The sequence below is a fragment of the Oreochromis niloticus genome, linkage group LG17 (assembly GCF_001858045.2).
Source record: "Oreochromis niloticus isolate F11D_XX linkage group LG17, O_niloticus_UMD_NMBU, whole genome shotgun sequence".
Classification (NCBI taxonomy): Eukaryota; Metazoa; Chordata; class Actinopteri; order Cichliformes; family Cichlidae; genus Oreochromis; species Oreochromis niloticus.
Window position 1 is genome coordinate 10446919 of NC_031981.2, and position 20669 is coordinate 10467587.

The 20669-nt window shown below is 41.2% G+C and overlaps 1 protein-coding gene across 1 annotated transcript in view; it reads left to right on the forward strand.

Annotated features, from left to right (window-relative positions):
• The window catches only part of LOC100690016 (serine/threonine-protein kinase WNK1), a 93685-nt gene that overhangs the window by 30689 nt on the left and 42327 nt on the right, over window positions 1-20669 (forward strand). Inside the window, exons 3-5 of the mRNA XM_025899839.1 lie at window positions 12973-13145; window positions 17741-17961; window positions 18704-18861. Of these exons, the coding sequence (XP_025755624.1) occupies window positions 12973-13145; window positions 17741-17961; window positions 18704-18861 (552 nt within the window). The remainder of the gene's footprint in view (window positions 1-12972; window positions 13146-17740; window positions 17962-18703; window positions 18862-20669) is intronic.

The window sequence follows — 20669 nt, forward strand, 5'->3', positions numbered from 1 at the left end:
GAACAGTTAGGATCATTATATTGGTAAAAACCTTCCCAACTTTCTTAATTAGAATTTAAAAATACATTAAGAGCTTGCTCTGGGCTTCTGAGGAGAAAAAAGGAAACATTTCCAGCTTTAAAAATGAAGCTATTTCATGCCTCATTATTTTAAACAATGTTAGCCTGAGCAGAGGTAAGAACTACTGATTCTGGCTGTCGCTCTATGAATAAACCTTTTGATTTTTCTCCTTTGGCAAAAGTGTCTTTGTTAAAGTTTTAATCGGGGTTATCTTGGTATAATAGTTCACTTTAGTAAAAGTTTGTTATATTGTGTGCGAATTTTTGTAGTAGTCTCATTAACGAGGCCTCGTTGCCATTATTACACTTATCTATCCTGAGAATGAGACTCATTATGAAGTTATACAAGTCTGCTTTTGTCTCAATTGACAGCTCATTATATGCACATCTCCCCTCCCACTCTTCACGTCTCTGCAAATCCAGCATGTCCTCTCGTTCTTTCCTGTTATTATATTCCCATCTTCCTATTTCTCCTCCTTCTCTTCTCTTGATCATCCTTCAAACCTCCGTCTCCTCCTCCCGCTTTTCTCTCCTCTTCCGTTCCTCATCTCCTCTTCTGCTCTGCTCCCATCAGCCCTCCTTCTCTACACTCCGCCCCCTTTTCTTTCCCTTTAATTTCTCCATTCCTCTCTACATCTTAGCACTTTTGAATGCCTTCCCATTACTCTGTCCTCTAATTCTTGCTAAATAACAACAGAATCTAAACCAGAAAAACAGTGTTTTCATGCATCAACAACATCAGCGGCACAGCCCTCATTTTGCTTGACAAAGGCAGCGTGTTTTTCTAGTTGATGTAAGCGTTAGACTGACTCAGGCCTTGTGACATTGACATCTCTGTCTCTCACTGAGGCTTTAGAGAGACAGACAGGCACCTCTGCAGTAACCCTACACCATGAGTGTGTGTTTGTGTGTGCGCACGTGCACACAGTTATTGCATCATTGTCATATAATCCAATCTCCATTTCTGCCTCTCCAGACTTTTCTCCATCTCTCTCATCTTTTGTTTTCACAGTTGGCTGGAGTGTAGCTGTCAAGGAAAGCGCACTGTTTTTGAAATCTTTTATTTTTTTTGGACTTCACAGTCTTGTCCAATTTCCTTGTTCCCTGAGAAACGTTATTATCCCAGTGTACAAATGCTGTTTTTCACTGTATGGAATATCTCTGCATTGTGTGTTGTCCCAACAGGAAACACTTCAGAGGACAAATATGCCCATTTCCTCTTCCTGTAACCTCACTCCCATCCTTGCTTCTGCTGTCACGCCTCTTCCTCGCTGCCTGCTTTGTTTGTCGTGTGCGCTCGTTTTCTGCGCGTTTGCATCTATAAACGTATAAAAGGAAAAAGGAAAGGGTGCGAAAAGTCAAGAAAGATGGGTGTCTTCTTAAACATTCACATGTGTTTAAATCAGTTTGATTCAAATCAAACGTCTGCGTGTGTGCATCTCAGAGGGCTACTTGAAGAAAGTACAAGAAAAACTAGGCTAATGTCTTGTAAGACTGTGCACTTTGGCAGTAACGGACTCACATCTGGAACAAATTAACCCTAAAACCTGCATGTAACAAAACCACAGTCACTCGTCAGACAGACCCACAGAGAAACGCACATAAACACACACACACATGCACGCACGCATAAACATGAACACTTGGCTGCAGGTCATACTGGATCTCGTCCAGTTGTCTCTCACAGATTACTTCAGTTTTTATTGCATGGCTCTATCGGTAGCCTGTATCTGTTCAACTTCTCTGGTTACCCCGGTCAAGGATGAAGCCTAAATGGGTTGCTCTGCCTCGCTTTAACCAACCAGCTGCAAAGGAAATATGGGCCATTGCTAAGTGAAGAAAAGGGCAGGGGGGAGACCGAAAGACAGCAGAGAGATGCGGCTTGGGAAAAAAGGGGGGAAAATGCAGATGTTCTTTTGCATTCACTTCCATTTCCAGCCATTTCTTTTGTCTCATTTCCTCACATCTCTTTCTGTGTTTACATGAGCTAATCCTCCTTCTATGTTTATTGTATAGAAGAGAGTTGTGAAGTGGTGTGTGTGAGTGCGTTTGTGTATTTATGCACACATGCATATGGTTTCTTCTCCGGCTGTGCATTTCCTTTAGTAGTTCTTTGTGTGCATGTGTGCGCCTTCAGTGTTTCTGTTAATCTGTTGACAGCCTTGCGGGCTTGTGGAGGAGTCTGAAACGGCACAAGTGCACAAACACATCATTGACATAGTGTGTAGTGTCCTCGGAGTCGGTGTGTGTTTGTACTGCAGCAACACTATATTCATGTAAACACCCGGTTGGTTCCTCTGACTAAAGTGGTTGTTAGATTGACAGAGCATAAATACTGAGCTCTTTAAATATTCAGCGCACAGTTTTAAGTACACGCTTTTACTCTCCTCTCTATTTGTGACCTAAAATTATGATTTATGTAAAAACAAAACAACTTGGATGCTTTTAAAAAATAAGGGGAGCCCACAAAAGTAGAAGAAAGTACCAGGTCATCCATGTGGCCTGTTGGTGCATGGCACCAGTGTGATTCCAGTACTATCCTACAGTAGTCAGTTTGTGTCAGTGAAAAGGAAAAATCTGTAAAAAAAAAAAAAAAAAAAAAAAAGTGTAAAATCTAGAAATTCTAAAGTAACAAAGAGGTGAACGTACAAGATGGCAAGCCTTGAAGAGGCTGTCATCATATTAAGTCAAAAAATAGTACCTAAAAATCATTCTTGCCTTCATCTTTGTCTTTGATGATTGTTTGCTACGTGTCAGTAGAAGTGCTTGATGCTGTATGGCAGATAAATTGTAGTAATTCCTGACTGGAAGTACTTATATTTGAGATACTTCTGCAGTTTCCAAGGGTGTGCATGAAGGATATGCTTTACTCATTAAAAACATGAATTCTGACATTACATTTGCATTAAGAAATAGAAAATGTCAAGTAGTCGTGAACTAGACGAGTTAATACTTAAAAAAGATTGAAATGCATAGCTTAAAGAAATAAATAGTCAGTTGAAAGTAACAGGTAAATGTTTAGTGGAGCTGTTAGGCTTTTCCTTGTTTTTTAGCATAGTCCAAGTCTGTGTAGCTACAGTCATTTAAAAAAGACAAATTTAAAAGCAGTGTGTGCAGTCCTGTGAAAAAAGTATGCTCGATTTAATAGCTCGTGGAACCAACTTTAGCAGCAATAACCTGAAGTACTCATTATATGTATGATACCCTTCCACCACCATGCTTTACACTTGTATGATGTGTTTGTGCTGATGTGCTGTGTTTGATTTTTCCCAAATATGGTGCTGTCCATTATAGCAACACATCTCCATTTTGGCCTCATCTCTCTAAAGGACATTAATCTAAAGGTTTGTAGACGCAAACCCAAGCTGTGCTACCGTGTTCTTTTTAGAGAGAACGGGCTTTCACCTGGAAAGCCTTCCAAACAAGCTATACGTCTTTAGTCTTTTTCTAATAATGATTTAAATTGAGCTATTTAAAGTTATCATATTATATGAGCACATGTCAAACATGATAGTTGGTGTTTCTACTGAGACCAGTAGAGCAAAGTCAGAAATCTTGTTTTGTTGAAGTATTTGAAGAAAATAAATCTACAGGCTTCCATTGGACTCTATTACATCTTATTAGTTGTGGCAATTTCATACTGTACTTGCTCACTTTCTAAATAAAGGAACTTTTTTTTTTAAACCACATTATTTTCTAGCTGAATGCCTTAATAGGCCATCCTTTTTGTTTACCGCAGTGTGTTAAGACACACAAAGTGCTGTCATGTGATTGGATGCTGATGGCTGCTGATCTTTAAAGTGAAACTGGAGAAGTGCTGAAGTTCAGCTTAGGCGTTAATAGTGGAGGCCTAGTTTTAATGCTGTGTAAAGTGATAGTCCTCACAGATTATGTCACAGATTTTTTTTCTGGGACAGTCTGAGTCCTTTCTCTCACGCTGACCCCAACCCTCTGTTATTATCGGCTACTGCGGCCACGGCGTGATGTGTCATTTACATGTTATAGAATCGAGGAATGGCACACACCAACATACACAGCATATAAACACACAGACGTGGATATTGGGTTTCTCGTAATGAACTCCTGCCGGTAGCATCTGTTGGTATTTTAGTCGGATTTAGAAGGGATTTTATCCGTGATCCTTCCACAGTATATGGGATGTTTCTTCTTTCTTTAAAGCTTCAGAGACTTTCTCAGCAGCGCATGTTTTTGTTTTGTTTTTTTCCCCTGGCATTAAACATACAACTCATTCAGTTGAAGGGACATTAAATAAGATTTAAAGGTCTGAGGAGTATACACTTCAGGATCATTTCCACTCTGTCTCATCTGTTTATGATGTGTTAACAGAGAAGCAGGTGGATTTCTGCTATATTAAGACTACAGCCTTTTAAACAGAAATATCCTATCGCCATATACACACAAATGCAAAATACACATGCGCACAGATATATAGAAAAGAGGAATGGGCTTTAAAAGCATTGCTACACAAACTCAAGTGATTATGCACACTTGATCTGGCAAACTCATTTCAATGGCACAGAGGATCTATTATGCTGAATTAATAAAGTAGCTTTACATGATACTAGTTACAAAAAATCCACTTTTTAAAAGATATCCTACTATGCAGACCCCCACTTCTTTCTCCTGAAACAACAGAATTTAGCTTTTGTCTCTTTAGCAGCGTCTTCTATCCGTAAAAGCCTGCTTTTTTTTGATTGGTCAACTTTGGGAAACCTGCTGAGGGGCAGCACCTAGTGTTTGGGAACTATACTGTCTGTGCTGTATTGGTGTGCTTTGCATAGAAGAGACGACGATGTAAAAAAGTAGAATATTTTTACATACTGAGTATTATTTCGAACGTGTAAAAGTTTATAAATCAATAATATAATTCAAAGACTGTTCGGTGTTTTCAAGGGAGACAGGATTCTGACCTTTAAACTCTCAGGACAGACTGCTTGTGTAGAATTAATTGGACCACTGCGTACTAAACCAATTACGAAATTAAAGGGAGCTTAAAATCTTCATATTTCGATTCTGTTTCCTTGAGTCTTTAACTCACGAATGGATGACACAAATTAAAAAAGAAGGAAAAAGCGAGCGATTTATTACAGCTGATGAAAATAAACATGTAAACCAAACAACAGCTCGTTCCCTACAGCAAAGCTACTGTTTTCTTTCTTAATTCAAAACCCTTCCGTTGTGGCCAGTGGTAACCTTTCCACTGTATCCCCCTATTTTTATTATTATTTTTTTCATGTGACTTCAATGGATCTGTGTTTGAACACCAAAGGAATCCATTGTTGGTTGCTAATCATTTCATTTAAAACTATATTCAATGAATGCAGCTTTATAAGAGTCGTGCTTTATGCCTGTTGGCATTAGTGCGGTATTAGACTGTAAGCTTTGTTGTAAGAAATCATGTCCTGTAACTTGAGCATGTTCAAAGGGCGATGAATTGCGCCTTGCTCTTTGTTTTTAAGGCAGTCAAAATGCTGAATATCATTATTTATATCCTGTTTGGTCATCTTGAAGCTGGCGTGTCAAAGTTTTACTCATTAGCTCCTGGAATTGGGATTATTCCAGGTATAATGAGATTCTTTGTTCATGGCATGCTGTTGCAGATTAACACTTTAGAGCGAAGAACTTTACACCAGAAGTTCCGCTCGTTATCCTCAGATTTCCTCTCATTAGCCTTGGATCAAGATTGGATCAAGTGACTGAAACGTAGAGGTTGATGTCGGAAGGGGGGGGGGTGCCATATTTAAAACCCATCCTGCTCTTAATCTGAGAGAATGTGTGAATGGAAAATGTGTAGGATAGTAAGGGAGTAAAAAAAAATTGCCAAGGAAAAACACTGAGGAGACCGAGCAGGGGAGGGGAGATGAAGCATGACCAACAGAGCAAAGGGTAATGACTACACTGGCAGAGTGTGTGTGTGTGCCTGGCTGCACAGTGTACACCAACACAGAGAGTTGGGACAATAGTGCACAGTGAGTGGCAGGATGAGATGGCACCTATTGTTAACATTCATGAGCATACAGCATAGGCACACACAGCCGGAGGTCCCATGAATGGGTCTGTTTGTCTACGAATGAGATAAAGGGGGAAAAAAACCCAGAACATCAGTGTGTGTTCCACCTGTAGGAGAAGGTAAACCGAACCATCATAAATCCCATAAATAACATTTCGCCCAGCAGAATATGTTCATCGAACCAACATACGGCATGTATCTCACCTCATTTTCTGCTGAACCCACTGCTTCTGCTGCACCTAGATAGCATTACAATACACACACGTGCACACATGGCCCTGGTTACTGCGATACGTAGAGTGGTGATTGAGGGGAAACCAAAAACCACCGTAATATGAGGAAGGAAAGGGGGTCTCTGAGTGAGTCGGGTAGTCAAGCAAAGAAAGCCGAGCGAGAGACCACAGTATAACGCAAAGACAGGCGCTGTTTAGGTGTGAATGCCTTTTGAAATGATCAGTCAGTCCCGACTTTCTCTGCCTTCTGTTTCGTCTCGTTTCATCCATTCTTATTCACAACAGATGCTCGTTCTCTGTTCCGCTCTCTCTCTCGCGCTCTCTTTTGCTGGCTAACCATAACAAGCTGTGGTAAAGGTCTTGGCGAGGTTTTGGTTTGTGTGCCTAAGTGAGGCATGTGTGGACCTTTGTGCGCTCTTGTTTATTAGATGTGTAGGTGCGTGAGGGTATAACGGGAGTGGGGGTATTCTTTGCAGGAGAATGTTTCCAGACTGTGGGGGGTCTTAGTGGAACGTACCGGCTCTTTTTCACGCACACACGATGAGGTCTTTAAAGTATCTAGAGACGAACCAGCTCATTGACTCAGCTGAGGGGTAATTAGGATTTACATGTCCTGGTTTTCCTTTCTCGAGTTGCAACTTTCTTCAAAATTCGGGTCAGGACTCTAAGGTTTATTAGAAGAAATTCAAATGGGGTCAGCAACTCAGTCCGGCGCACTTGGATCAAAAGTTTGTTGCACGGTTAGGCTGCTTGAAAGGATTGCATGATTATAGCAAAAACACGATACCGTGTCGTGATAGAATTTGTTTTAATGAAAGCTTTTCTGTCTACATTAACCTGGGATGAGGCTGGATAGCTGCATGTAGCACACAACAGGAAACGGTCCACTTTAGCTGCGATCGCACCTCTGGGAATGTGATTCAGGCGAACCTGGGTAGTTTTTGGAGGATGCAGGACACACAGCGCCAAGGGCGTATTAGCTGTTCGCACATCAATGCATTCCAACATCACACTGATTTTTATGAGGAAGCTGGCAGGTTAAAGACTGTTTAATGTATAATCCAATCATTTGCATTCTCACTTGCATCTATATCGGGTAATGCCAAGAAATGTCCAGGTTTGAAGTTCAAATATCAAAATTGCTTAGTACTCACCACTTACATTCCTCGTATTAAAAAGTTTTGACATGGATGCATCATCTGGTTTTAAAACAAAACATCTGTTAATGTTTTTAGCAGCATAAACGGGATCTAAGCACTCTATTTCTCCGTATCTTGGACCCAGAGCCTACAGGAATCTGCCAATTTGCTTGTCATCGGAATATTTGGAACATAACTCTCAGGGTTCATTTGGCACACAGTGCGAAATGAACCCTTTTTTTTAGTGTTTTAGTTTTTTTGGTCTTATTTTGCAACGTTAAACTGGTGTAATATTTGATATTCACTCTAGCAGACCAATCAGTAAACCTTTGATAAAATCCTCACCACGTATAATAATGCACCTTTTCATTTTACAGTTGCATCTTTATCATTTTGCTGATGATTTCTACAGTTTCCTGTAGTTTTCTACAGAAATTAGCATTTCTTGTGATTTCACAGAGGTTGATTGGACAGTCTTGTGCCCTGTCTGTTTTAGTTTTTGAAAGCATTGCTAGCCACTCACGAGCGCACACCATAAACACACACACACTGAAAATGTTGGCGTCCTGCAGGTATTTTTCCTCTGAATCAGGAACAGATTTTTCTTTAAATCACTGGGAAATACCCTGATCTCAATTCCCTGTAACACCTGGTAGGATCCGAAACTTTAACAGATGTGTAACAGGTCTTGGCTGGTGAAACAGTTGAAGTTCCTGATGGTTTAGCATTTTCCCAACCAACTGTCAGAACAGTGTCTTTCCCTTCTTCTCCTTATGTTTGTGTCCTTTTCATTAAAAAGAAAAACTTAATAAAATTGCTGTTATATAATGTAAAGCCTGAGAAACAGTTCTCATCGCGTAATCGTGTAATCATTTACGCTATATTTAGGCATCTGTTGTCCCCATGGGGGATTAGCCACTTAAACAATATCCTGTAAGTTTGAAGAACATACCACAAATTTACCAAGTCACGTCGCGCTTTCCTGGCATTCGCGTTGTTTTCTTGTTCGGTCCATCTGGTGCTGTGGGTGTTGATCTCCTGTCGGGGTGCAACAGACCAGAGAGGAGCAGATCACATGATCATAGTGTTAAAGCACAGAGGGATGTCCAGACTAAATTAGCCGATCAGAGGGTATCAGCTTGCAGCATCTCTGCAGGAAACTGCATAATACTGTAACACTGCAGGTTGTGTTTCTGCCAGCCTGTCTGGACTGCCTTGGCTGTATGTGAGTGCATGTACTGTGCAAGTAGGGCAGACATACTTAGTGCTGTCACCTTATGCAGGGATATGTATACGTGGATTCTTTCAAGTTGTCAGATAGGCTAAGGGAACACAGTAAGATTGCAATGCAGGGATTAGAGGGTGAGAAGTCCTTATGTTAAAAAGACCTGTACGTGTGTGTGTGTGTGAGTGTCAGATAAGAGGCTGCTGATTCCAGCGTGGAGGTGTGTCTCGCTCAAGTGCGCGTGTATGAGAATGAGAGAGAGAGATGTGGGTTTGAATGAAAAGTGAGGATATTTTTGAGTCTGACAAACTCGAGTCTCATGATGTTTTGAAGCTTGGAGAGAAAAGAAGGGATAAAGAGAGAGAGGGAGAGAGAAAACATCCATCCCCAACAACATGACTTATGTGTCCCGGATCAAATTTATTCCTTAAATACCCACATCCTAACACCAGCTTTGTTTTATTTTAAACATGCTCTTCTTTTACATATAAATCCACTGTCTGTGAGTAGAGTGCTGGAGCCACTACTACTGTGTGCATCAGAGATGTGTGTCCATTTATACACTAGAACGAAGAAGGAAACATTAATAATGGATTAGCAGCCCCATTAGACTTGCTGTCTGCTTTCTCGGGCCCGTGTCTGTGGACACAAATGCGCACACATGCACTTGTGTTTTCATTACTTGAGAAAACATCATGTTGACTTGGATGCATTTCCTGCAGACTAACTGTAATGATATCCATAGCGCCCTAAACCTGACCTTGAACCAAATCTTCACCTTATGCAGCACATGTTACATGTAACACACTTGCTTGTAATCTGACTGTTTTTGCACGTTTACTCGTGAGAAATGTGAGTACACACACAGTGAGTGCATGAATGAGTGATTAAGTCAATGAGTGAGTAAATCTTCTAATGCCCGGAGGGAGGTGTCTTAGCAGAGATATGAGTGGTCAGGGTCTTTTCTAAGTGCTGCTGGGAAATGGAATGCTGGCTTCCAGGCAGTCAGGTGACCTACGGCTATGGTGACTGTGGAGTCATGTGATCATAATAGGAAAGAGATAATAGAAGAGCGAGGGGGTACATCCAGCACTCACATGGATGTTTTGTGTGTCGATTGCTAATGGGCTATCGCTGGGCGAACGGTTGCTGCAGGATAAAGGATAAGATGTTACAGGCCATAAAACACTCACACCCTCCCTGACACACATTAATGCACTTCAGAAACACACTAAACCTTTCAGACATCCCCCTCTCCTCTCTCTCTCTCACTCTCGAAGTCATATGATATAGATGAGGCCCTGGGTTATACAATATGACAGTATGAGATCATCACCTCAGAGATTGTCCTAATCTCTGAAGCAGCTCACAAGATTTTCTAATAGCTTTATAACATTTCCGAACGCTTGCTCATTGTGACCGAGCAGCGCCGAACTGTTTGAGCGGCTGTTTGTTTGTCAAAGCTGGTGGTCTAAATGGTGATAGTTGTTTTTTTTAATGAAAAATAATCCCATATACACACAATTTAACTGGCTTCAGAACTACAATCATTATAAAATAAATTACTACCAAACTCGGGTTTTTGTAGTCGTATTATTTAGAAATTCATTTAAGAACCTGAAGGTACCGCAAGTGGAGATTAATTCTATTGGAAACACTGCGCACACAAAAAAGGAAGAAAATTCCCCCTCACATTTACGCACAAGTGCTTGAAATGATCAAATATTGCATAAAAGTTATTTTTATGGTGATATAACGTCATAAAATCTAAATTAGTTTTTCTAAAATACTTATTGGATTTAAAAGTTTCCATCTGTTCACTTAAATTTTCAGGAATTATTCCGGTGTGCCACTGTGTCCAAGGTTTTTTGGGGGGTTTTGTGGGGCTGTTATCAAATCAGCCTGTGTACTGGAGCTTTAAAACCATTTGAATGATTGATGGCAAGTGTCTCGTCTGTCTCAGATGATTTTGCTAATGCACTGGATGTTTTGTGTTGGGTCGGATTCATATTCAAATAGAGTACTAAAATAAAACAATACAAAGCTTAAAAAAAAAAGAAGAGCAGATTAACAGCATTTTATGAAAGACAGCATTGATGTTTTGGCCTGAAAACATAAAAGAGTTGAATGCTGTGCCCTCATTGGACCTCTTTTTAAAAAGTGGTTGCCTTGGCGATAATCCCTGTAACATTATGGGAGTAGGTGTCTAAGCTCTGACGTCTATATCCTTTAAAACACTGCCGTTTCTTATATTTTTAGACTGTATACTGTGGTGTCTGCGCTTCGATGGAGTCGCAACCCTGTGTGTCAATCCTGCTGCTCTTTCTGTGCTCATCTGTAAACCAATCTGTCAGTTCACTTTCCCATAATTTCATCCTCTAAAAGGGTCACCGACGTTATGAAACGTCCTGGATGTGTGTCACGACTTCCTGTCAAAGCACGAATTTCTGTTTGTTCCACGTTAATTGGAGCACCTCTTTCATATTTGTTTTAATCCTTTTCCCAAATCTGGCGCAACTTGCTTGTAACTGCCAGACTTAATAATTTAGAGAAATTTAGACTTTTTTTTTTCTTTTTAGGGACCGTATTTGGGCCTAAATCCTGTGAGTTTTGAGGTGTCGTCACCTTATTTTATCGTCGTCAGGCAGCCGTGATTTTGTTTATTTTTGGGGAGCGATGTGCTGAATGTGTCAAATATGGTTAGACACAGAGCTGGTGAAGAGCGGTTCAAAACACATGCAGACAAAAGCAAATAATCACATAGATATTAAGCTTAACATTGGACATTCCCACTAAAACTGATAAACAAGCCTAGCACAATTTACTAAATAATATGCTCCTTTAAATTGCAACAATTTAGTTTAGTTTTATTTTGTGAATATGCATTTGGCACTTTCTGTGGTAAGGTGAAAACCCTAGCAGTCAGACGATCCTCTATGAGCAAGGATTTGGTGACAGTGGGGAGGAAGAACTCCCTTTTAACAGGAAGTGACCTCCAGGATGACAGGAAGAGCCCAAAGAAGACAATAACAACAAAAAGACAGCACAGAGTGATCGTTCACCTGTTTATTAGTAAACTACTTAGGATTTTCTTGACATATTTGTCAGTGTACAAATGCACAAACGCGGGCAGGCTTAAAGATTTTTACAGCAGGTCCCCTGCTCACATTGACTTTTGCGTTTTTATTGAGGTATCAGTGGTTGAGCTGGAATTCCTGTTAAACTGTGGTGGAGGATGTTTCTGTTAAGCCAGTCTTCCACAGGAGGGAAGAATGCAGACTGTGGCTTTTTTTTCTCAGCTTGTTTTGGTCAACCTCCTACTGGGAGGCTGCTACCACTTCAGGTAAAGACAGCTGAAGCTCGGTGCAAGCGCTGTAGACTGCAATTCCCATTGAGAATAAGATGAAGACGTAGGTGGTGGAAGCCGAGGATTTGATGTGCGTTCATTAGCAAGAAGCCATTTACTGCAGCACTTGAGTCCATTATCACTTAGATAGCGATCTGGGGTGTTAGCGTCTTATGATTTTCTGGTTCTGGGTTTTCAGACAGTGAACTGTTCTTTAAATTATCCTCTAAACCTAACAGTTTTATATTTCCCAATAAAATAGTCACCAGAGTAGCTTGTCAATTAGTTGAACACTGACTAATTTTGTAAATGTAGGATTGCTGGCAAAATTTCATGAACACATAATGCAACTCAGGTGTGAATATTAGCCTTTAGTTTGAAACAGAGTGCTTCACCAATAAATATCGCACAGCTCAGGTCAAAAGAAGATCGAGTGTGGAGCTGTTCGTCACTCTGTCTAATGGATTTTTGTGGAGTCTTTGAGTTAAGATGAAAGGACACTTCTCTTTTATCCCTGTCCGCATCCTTTACTAGTGTAATGCAGAAAGGTTTTCTGATAGTATCAGGTTCCCCCGTTTCATCTGCACTTGTATTTCAGTACAGTATGTTCAGCTGCTGTTCATCAGTGTAAAAGATTATTGTTATCAGTTTCTCTGAGCTTATATGGAGTCATGTTTCATAGGAATTGTCATTCTCCTCCCCTCCCATTTTCGTTTCTGCATAATCTCTTTGTTCTCTTCTGATTAGCTCTCCTCTCCAGCCCTCAAGCTTCTTCCTGACTTGATTTGATTGTAATTGCACATGCTGTAATAATGTTGTACTACTGACACAGCATGGTTAATTTAGGAAAAACATTCCCTCCCTTCTAATTCACGTTGTAACGTTTCTCTCGGTTTTTGCGTACACGTGACCGAGTTTCCCTTTCTGTCCTGTTTGCAGGATCGTAAACTGTCCAAGTCCGAGCGCCAGCGGTTCAAAGAGGAGGCCGGCATGCTGAAGGGTCTCCAGCATCCTAACATTGTCCGCTTCTATGACTCCTGGGAGGGTCCCTGCAAAGGAAAGAAATGCATTGTTCTCGTCACTGAGCTCATGACATCTGGCACACTAAAAACGTGAGTATATGAGGGATAGAATTTCTTTTCCAACATGTCAATTTGCTGACTTTTGAGACTAAGAAGCTGTGCAGGAGGCTTCTGAGAAGCCAAATATTAGGACACCAGACCCATGTGAATTAACTGAAAACTATAGGTGTGACTGAAAGGTGTGAACTGTGTGATGAGAAATGTTCACTGTTAACACCCACACTTACAGTAGAGTCCATTCTGACATTTTTCTCTTGAAGAGCACTGTCAGCACAGATTATGACTCACCTCCAGTTTTTCATTGAAATGTAAAACACACACACGTGTCGTCCTCTTTGCTATTAAACTGATCTGCAGTCTTTCTCTCTTTTCATATGTTCAAATGGCCTTTCACAGTACTGTTACAAGCACCTCACATCCTGGGGTTTCAGTGCTGATTGCAGCTGTGAGTCAGCCAGCATGGCTGTGTTAAGTACGGTATTTACGTCACTTACATCACCACAAAGGGTGAAATGACGCAGAATCATCAAAACTCTGGTGCGGTTTTTGACATGATGGGAGTTTTTATTTATTTATTTATCTTTTTGGACACTAAACAGTCGAATAAAACTGCTGTGGTCCCATTCGTGTCACCGAAAATGGCTCGATCCTATCAGGGCAAAAGACGCAACACATGTGGGGTGTCCTGTGAGGTTGCACTGGCAGCCCGGGGGCCTCTGTGAGTCTGATTGGGATTAGAAAAGTTTGAGGGTGTGTCAACACTGTTATGTTCATCAACGTGTTTGGAGTAATTTTCAGTGTACATATGTGACAAACTGTACATTGATGGCCTGCCAGCTCCACAGGCAGTTGTCAGTGTCTGCCTCTCAGACTGTCACTCCACATGCCGTGACTGAATGCCAGCCTCCTTGCCGATTAGAATAGATGTGCATCTGTGTTTGTCAATGCGATTGTTGAGCTCCTGACACAACAGAAGGCTAAACGTGGGGTGACACAGCCTGCGTCATACAGTACATCATGCGACACTGGCCCACCTGCCAGCTGCTGCTTCTGCTGCACATTCCTCTCATTCCCGACATCATTCAGGAGTGACACTGGTCATCGTCCACTTAGTTTAGGTTAAAGTGACAGAGAGGGAGACAGAAGACTACAGTGTGAGAGAGTTATGCGCAAATATTCTGATGAATAGACAAACGGATACTTAGACGTACAGTTTGAAAGCTGCTAGGATAGAGTGACAAACCTGTGACCTAAGCACTAACAGCACTAACAAGGACCGTAGCGCCCTCCACTGGAGGACTACAAACATTTCCTACTTTTTTTAAATGGAGAAGCTGTGCAGACACGCTCAGTCCTCTGCATACGCCTTAGAATAAACACACATTTAGCAAATATAGTTTTCTGTTTTCCAACTCTTTATGGAACTCCCTACTGAGTGAGAAAGAAAAAAAGAGAGAAGAAGAGTTGTATCCTTTTCTTCTTTTTGAATTATACATGATTAAATAAAATATTCAGAGAAGACCTCAGTCAGAAAATCCAAAAAACTGCTTGGATCCAGAAGTGTGTGTGCCAAACAACTATAATATACTCCAAAGTAGTAACAAGTAACAAGCAGTGCACTGGACTCTTATAGATACATGATGCATACATGATATCAGGATTGCAATTCTAGTTAGTTTTAATGTGTTTTTATGCACATAATGAAACAAAGATGCAACATCGCGTTTACCAGAAGACACTCCCATTTGAAAAACTGGAACCAGTGAAAGAAAAAAATACTTGCAAAAAAATAATTTTATATCAAAATTGTTGCTGATTAACTTTTTGTTGATCAACACAACAAGGTTTCTTTTTTTAAGACTATATGGAGTGGATGGATGTGCACTTATGAAGAGGATCAAGGCATCCGAGGGGTTTGGCCGTCATCCAGAAAAATACTGAGAAAGGAGAGGGACCGCTGCACGCTGAAGAGATGGAAAAAGAAAGGGAGATGATGGGAGGGTGGGGGTGGAGGCGATAGGGGAGGAAGATAGGATGGAAATACTTGCCACCATGGAGTGCCCTTATCTGTGTGCATCTGTGTGTGTAAGAAATGTTTATACTGCTGCCATCTTTTTGTTTTGTAAAGGTTTATTTTTGGAAGAATACTTGTCTGTTCACAAATAATAAAGACTGCATTTACTGCTCATGAGAGCCGCACATTCGTGTATCTACAAGTGCTAATTTGCGCGCTTGGAATCATAGCATGGCTGAGTGAGCGTGCGAGCTCGCGCGATGCTTTGTTGCAGTGTCACTCTAGCGCTGCATGCCACAGCATTTTCCCTGTCTTTCAACGCTGTTCTGACTTCAGAACGACAGAAGAAAGAAAGCAGAGGGGACGGGCGAGAAGGCTTAGGTAAGGGGGAAGAAGAGGATAAGAGGCGTGTGGCTTCTTAAGAGAGAGATCAGAGGTAGCAGAAGAGATGCAGGTTGATAGAGGGAAGTTAAGATATTCACATGCACATTTTAAGGTTTGTTCACTTTAATAGTCCCTAAAATTATTATTTATGCTCTGCACACTAAAAGCCATCTTCCTGTGAAAAAAGAAACATGAATTTACCCAGATTTTTAAAGCTTTTAATGACAAACCATAGAAAAGCAGTTAGAGGATTAAAATAAGAAGCATATAGAAGACTTTGATTGTTAAAAATCAGGGTAAAGACTTTACTATATAGTTGTTTTTTAATAATTAGCCATCTATCTGTTCACCCATCTATCCGGTTCACAGGGGGGTGGAGTCTATCCCAGCTGTCGCGAGACAGGTTGCACCTTGGGAAGATTTAGCCAGTCTATCAAAGGGCCAACATAGTAGAGACAGACAAAGATTCGCACCTACAGCCAATTTATAAGCACATATGTAACCAGCATGTCTTTGGACTGTGGGAGGAAGCTGGAGAACCTGAAGGGAATCCACACAACCACAGGAAACTCCACAAAGAAAGGCCCCAGGCAGCCTCAGGAATACATGCAGGATTTTAGAAAGAAGTATAGGATGCAAATATCCAGTGTTTTTCTCTGGGAAGAAGTTGAGTAGAGGTATAAAGTGGCACCAAAGGGAAATGCTCAGTTAAGCCCAGCACTCAGTGAGTGTACTTTCCATTGCTCGTTAATGGATGCTTTCTGCTCCGTCAAAGATACTGGGCCACAGCTAAAAGTTGTTGAGCCTCTGTGGCTGTAACACAGCAGTCTGGATGTGGCTTAAACACACCGCTCTATAATGCTGTAATGCTCACACGGTGTTGTGTGAGCTTCTTCTTGTCAGTTAGGACAGAGTTGCAGGTGCTGAATTATTAGAGCAGCCGGTGACACCGTGGAGCTGACGGTAATGCTGGAGTCAGACTTATTGATGTCGCTCTGCATCGGGTCAGCTGTCTGGAAGCAGAGCTGGAAGAGGGCATTGCTGTCTGAGACAGAAACATTGTTTGCAGAGTCAGTCTATAGTTCAGTCAGCTGCCTGCTATTCACCAGATCCATGGGGACATTTCTGAGCTAAGCTTGGATATTGAATTAAATACACTAATTAGATCAAAGCCACAATTACTTAGCTCCTCTGCCTGCTTTAAGGCTGTGAAATTAGCACACCATGAAGAAGACTCACGGGGCGGTTGATCTCAGGAGTACGCCCTGCCTACCGTGCTCCTTGGTCACATTTGGCACAATACCGAGAAGAGGAAAACGCACATTTCTCTGTAGAGTTGAATTGATTTTCAGTCAGCTAATCAAGACAGACAAATGTTTTCTGAGTGAGTTCTTAGAGCTCTTGGAAATAACAAGAACTGCATCTGATTTAGTCAAAAAAGCTACGAATAGGAGAAATGTTCAGTCTAGATTGACAGTACTTTGCTGTTTTGTTGTAACATTTCTGTGGAATTTCCTCTCATTTTCCTCCCACATTCCAAAGACATACAAACCAGGTGGATCGACTCAATCACCCATAGGTGTGGATCTGAGTTGGATCTATGATGGCCTGGCAGCCTGTCAAAGGGTGTTTCCCTTCTTTCCGCAGGGTGTTTACTGGGATGGGTTCCAAGTTTAGTGAAGAGAGAGAAAAAAGAACTGATGCAGAAGTAGATCTGGCTGAATTTTAAGCAACGTAAGATACAATCCCAATTCATAGAAGCCGTTGCAGGCACCTGTTGCATGTACGGGACAGTAGTCGAAACCTTTTGATTGCTGTGTACAATTGCCTTCGGAGAAAACAAGTAAATAACGATCTGCTGAATAAAGACAGATTGAGATTAAGATTGCTGGCTGCCCATTGATGCTACAGCTGCTTTCAGACATTTCTGTGCAGCACTACATGTTTCTGCTTTTTTACTCCCTTATTTGGTCCTTGCATAGCTGTGTCTTTCATAGTTTTTTATGCAGAGTAGAGCAGCTGCATTTAAAAAGTGATTTTCTGTAGCTAGTGGTTTTACACAGTGTGATATTCTGAGAGGCCATATGCTGGCAGCTGGAGTGCCGGGACAAAGGCCACTTGAACAAGATACAAGAGCTGAATCTCCTCCTGTGTGCATAGTTGTGACCACTTTCTCTTGCTTTGCCCAACAACACAGTTTCTTATGTGCGATTTCTTCATCCTGCAGCTACCTGAAGCGATTCAAGGTGATGAAAATCAAAGTTCTGCGCTCATGGTGCAGACAGATCCTGAAAGGCCTTCACTTCCTGCACACCAGAGCGCCACCCATCATTCACAGAGACCTGAAATGCGACAACATCTTTATCACAGGGCCCACGGGTTCGGTGAAGATAGGGGACCTGGGGTTGGCCACGCTGAAGAGAGCCTCTTTTGCCAAGAGCGTCATAGGTAGGACGGTGCATACGCAGCATCCCAAATTCTCAGAAATGCTAAGACACAAAAATGTGGTTTGCAAAGGCTGCGAAACTGAAATAACTCTGATCTTTTATTTGAGCTTGCTGCGGCGATAATAACCACTTTACATGCATAGGCGCATTATGTACACGCCCACTGTAGATAAATTTTACTACTTGAAAAATGTCTGGTTGTTAAAGCGAACCGCAGGCATGTGAAAAGTGATACAGCTTCCAAAGAAACTGTTAGTAAGTTAAGATTAAGTTGTCTGGAAATGTAACGGTTACAAACACATAAACCGAAAGTGCACCGCACACGCACAATGTTTATGACACATACTTTGAGTCTGTAGTTTTCCCTCATAATAACCTGGGTACCTTTCAGTAGTTTTGTTGTACAGCTGACCACAGGTATTCAAGCTCTGCTCGCACCAAGTACGCGAATATACACACTTGAGACAAGAATGAGAAGCTCAGTAAATCTAACTGCTTCTTTATAGCAATTAGGCAAACCTCAAGTATTCAGGCTTCACTTCCACAAACCGAGTCTGTGGCACCACTAAGTGGATGTAGGTTTGGAATTTTAGCCCTTTTATTTCCAGCTGGATTTTATTAGATTTAAATCTCTGATTCTTCTTATGTTTTATAATTTTTACAGTATTTGTACGTCATGGTGTGCAAGTTAAGAGCGTGTCCTAGCATAACATACATGTTTTTCTCCACTTTCTAATCACCAGGTACACCAGAGTTTATGGCTCCAGAGATGTATGAGGAGAAGTATGATGAATCTGTAGACGTCTATGCTTTTGGGATGTGTATGTTGGAGATGGCTACCTCAGAGTACCCCTACTCCGAATGCCAAAATGCTGCCCAGATCTACAGACGAGTTACTAGTGTAAGTATTCTGTGCTCAGTCTGTACCTGCAGGTGCATCAGCTGAGAGTGGTAGGAAACCAGTGTTGTATCTAAAGGCCTCGTTTGTTGATTTTGCCTCCTGTCTCCATTTTCCGCTGTGAGCCACTCCTCCTCACCCTTGTTTACTGACTGTATTAACAAGTTTGGCATGAGCTGCAGAAGATCCAGTCATATGATTGTGTTTTTGCCCTGATTAGTCTTATGCTTTTGCTTATGCTCTCTCCCTCCCACACTACATTGCAGTTTGTCTTGCGAAGGGATAAAAACGAACGGAAAGCACTTTTCCCAAACGCAAATCTGAAATCGATAGTCAGTCTCTAGTTATTTTAGAGGAATTGACACTTATTGAGAAGCTTTTATTCCACTTAGTGTAATGCAATATAATTAATAGAACTTGAGCTCTGTTCCATAAACACTAAGGCTGTGAGCTGAGCTGGGGAGAGTACAGTTCACCTCCATAAATGTCAGCAAAAGCAGTGAGACTGACACACGCGCTGAGATGAAACAGTGCATGAGAATAACTTATTTTTATCGCCCGCCTGAGGGAATAGGCCACATCCCCAACGGGGAGATAGTTTGAATACTGGTAGCACTCTGGGGCGTTTTGGGGGGTTGCATTTTAGTCCATTGTCAGGTTAAAACAAATGTTCTGTGCTTACTCTTTACTCGGTCCACTTCCAGGTAATATTGGAAGTGGACACAGAAGAGATTTTTAGTTGAAAATACAATGAATGACAAAAAAGTGATTTCTTTAGAGGCCTGGTAATGAACTAATCATTTGATTCAGGTGTGTTGACCCAGGGTGAGATCTAAAACCTGCAGGACACCGGCCCTCGAGGCCTCGAGTTCTCCGCCCCTGCTTTAGTCTAGTAAAAGATTAACTTGGTTTTGAAATGACAAACATAAGATGAAGAAATATTTCCAGTAATGAAAATTTCTGCATAATGAAAGTAATAACATGGGTTTTATGTTGTCTGGTGAGTTTAGTTATTTGTTGAGTTATTGAAAATGTCTTCTGATTGCCAGAAATTACATTTCAAAAAGTGTACTGGCACAAACCCCTACTTTTTTCTTTTCTTTTCTTCGTCTGGCATCATCCCATCCAGGCAGATTTCATAAGATTTCACAGATTTCGTAACGTCCCTCCTTTTCTAGAATTTAGTTGACAGTTGGCTGGACAGACAGACACAAATCTAAAACTGAGGCCAAAATGCAAAGTGCCAAAAATCCACAACACATGGGGGAAACAATACAACAGGACAATGAACAAATGAAACACATATTGCTAATTTATTCAAGGACACAGGACGCACTGAGGGCTAATGAGAGGAAACAGGTGAAAGTAATTGAGCGTAACAAGACACAGGAGACAAGACTACCAAAATAAAATAGGAAGTGACCTGCTACACCCAGATTTAAGATCCTGTCACACTTAAACTTGACACAGAAAGACACAAGAGGGATGGGGTAGAAGGATAACATGAAAATATCCAATGAGGTTTACCAGAATGCTAATGTGTATAAACAGGAACGGAAAGAAAGAACTCAACAATAAGCAAACTGAAACCCAAATGGAATATTAAACAATAAACAAGAATTCAGAGTCTTAAATTTAAAACCGTCGGTCCAGGACCCAGGAGCATGACACCATGTGTGTGTAATGATTCTTGAAAATGGAACATTTTTAATGCTGCTAAAGTATCAGTGCTAAACAAATAGGATGCTCAAAGACTCTACAGTTATTTTGGAATTCCTGGCTAATGGTGCATGTCGTTGAATTAAAAGAAG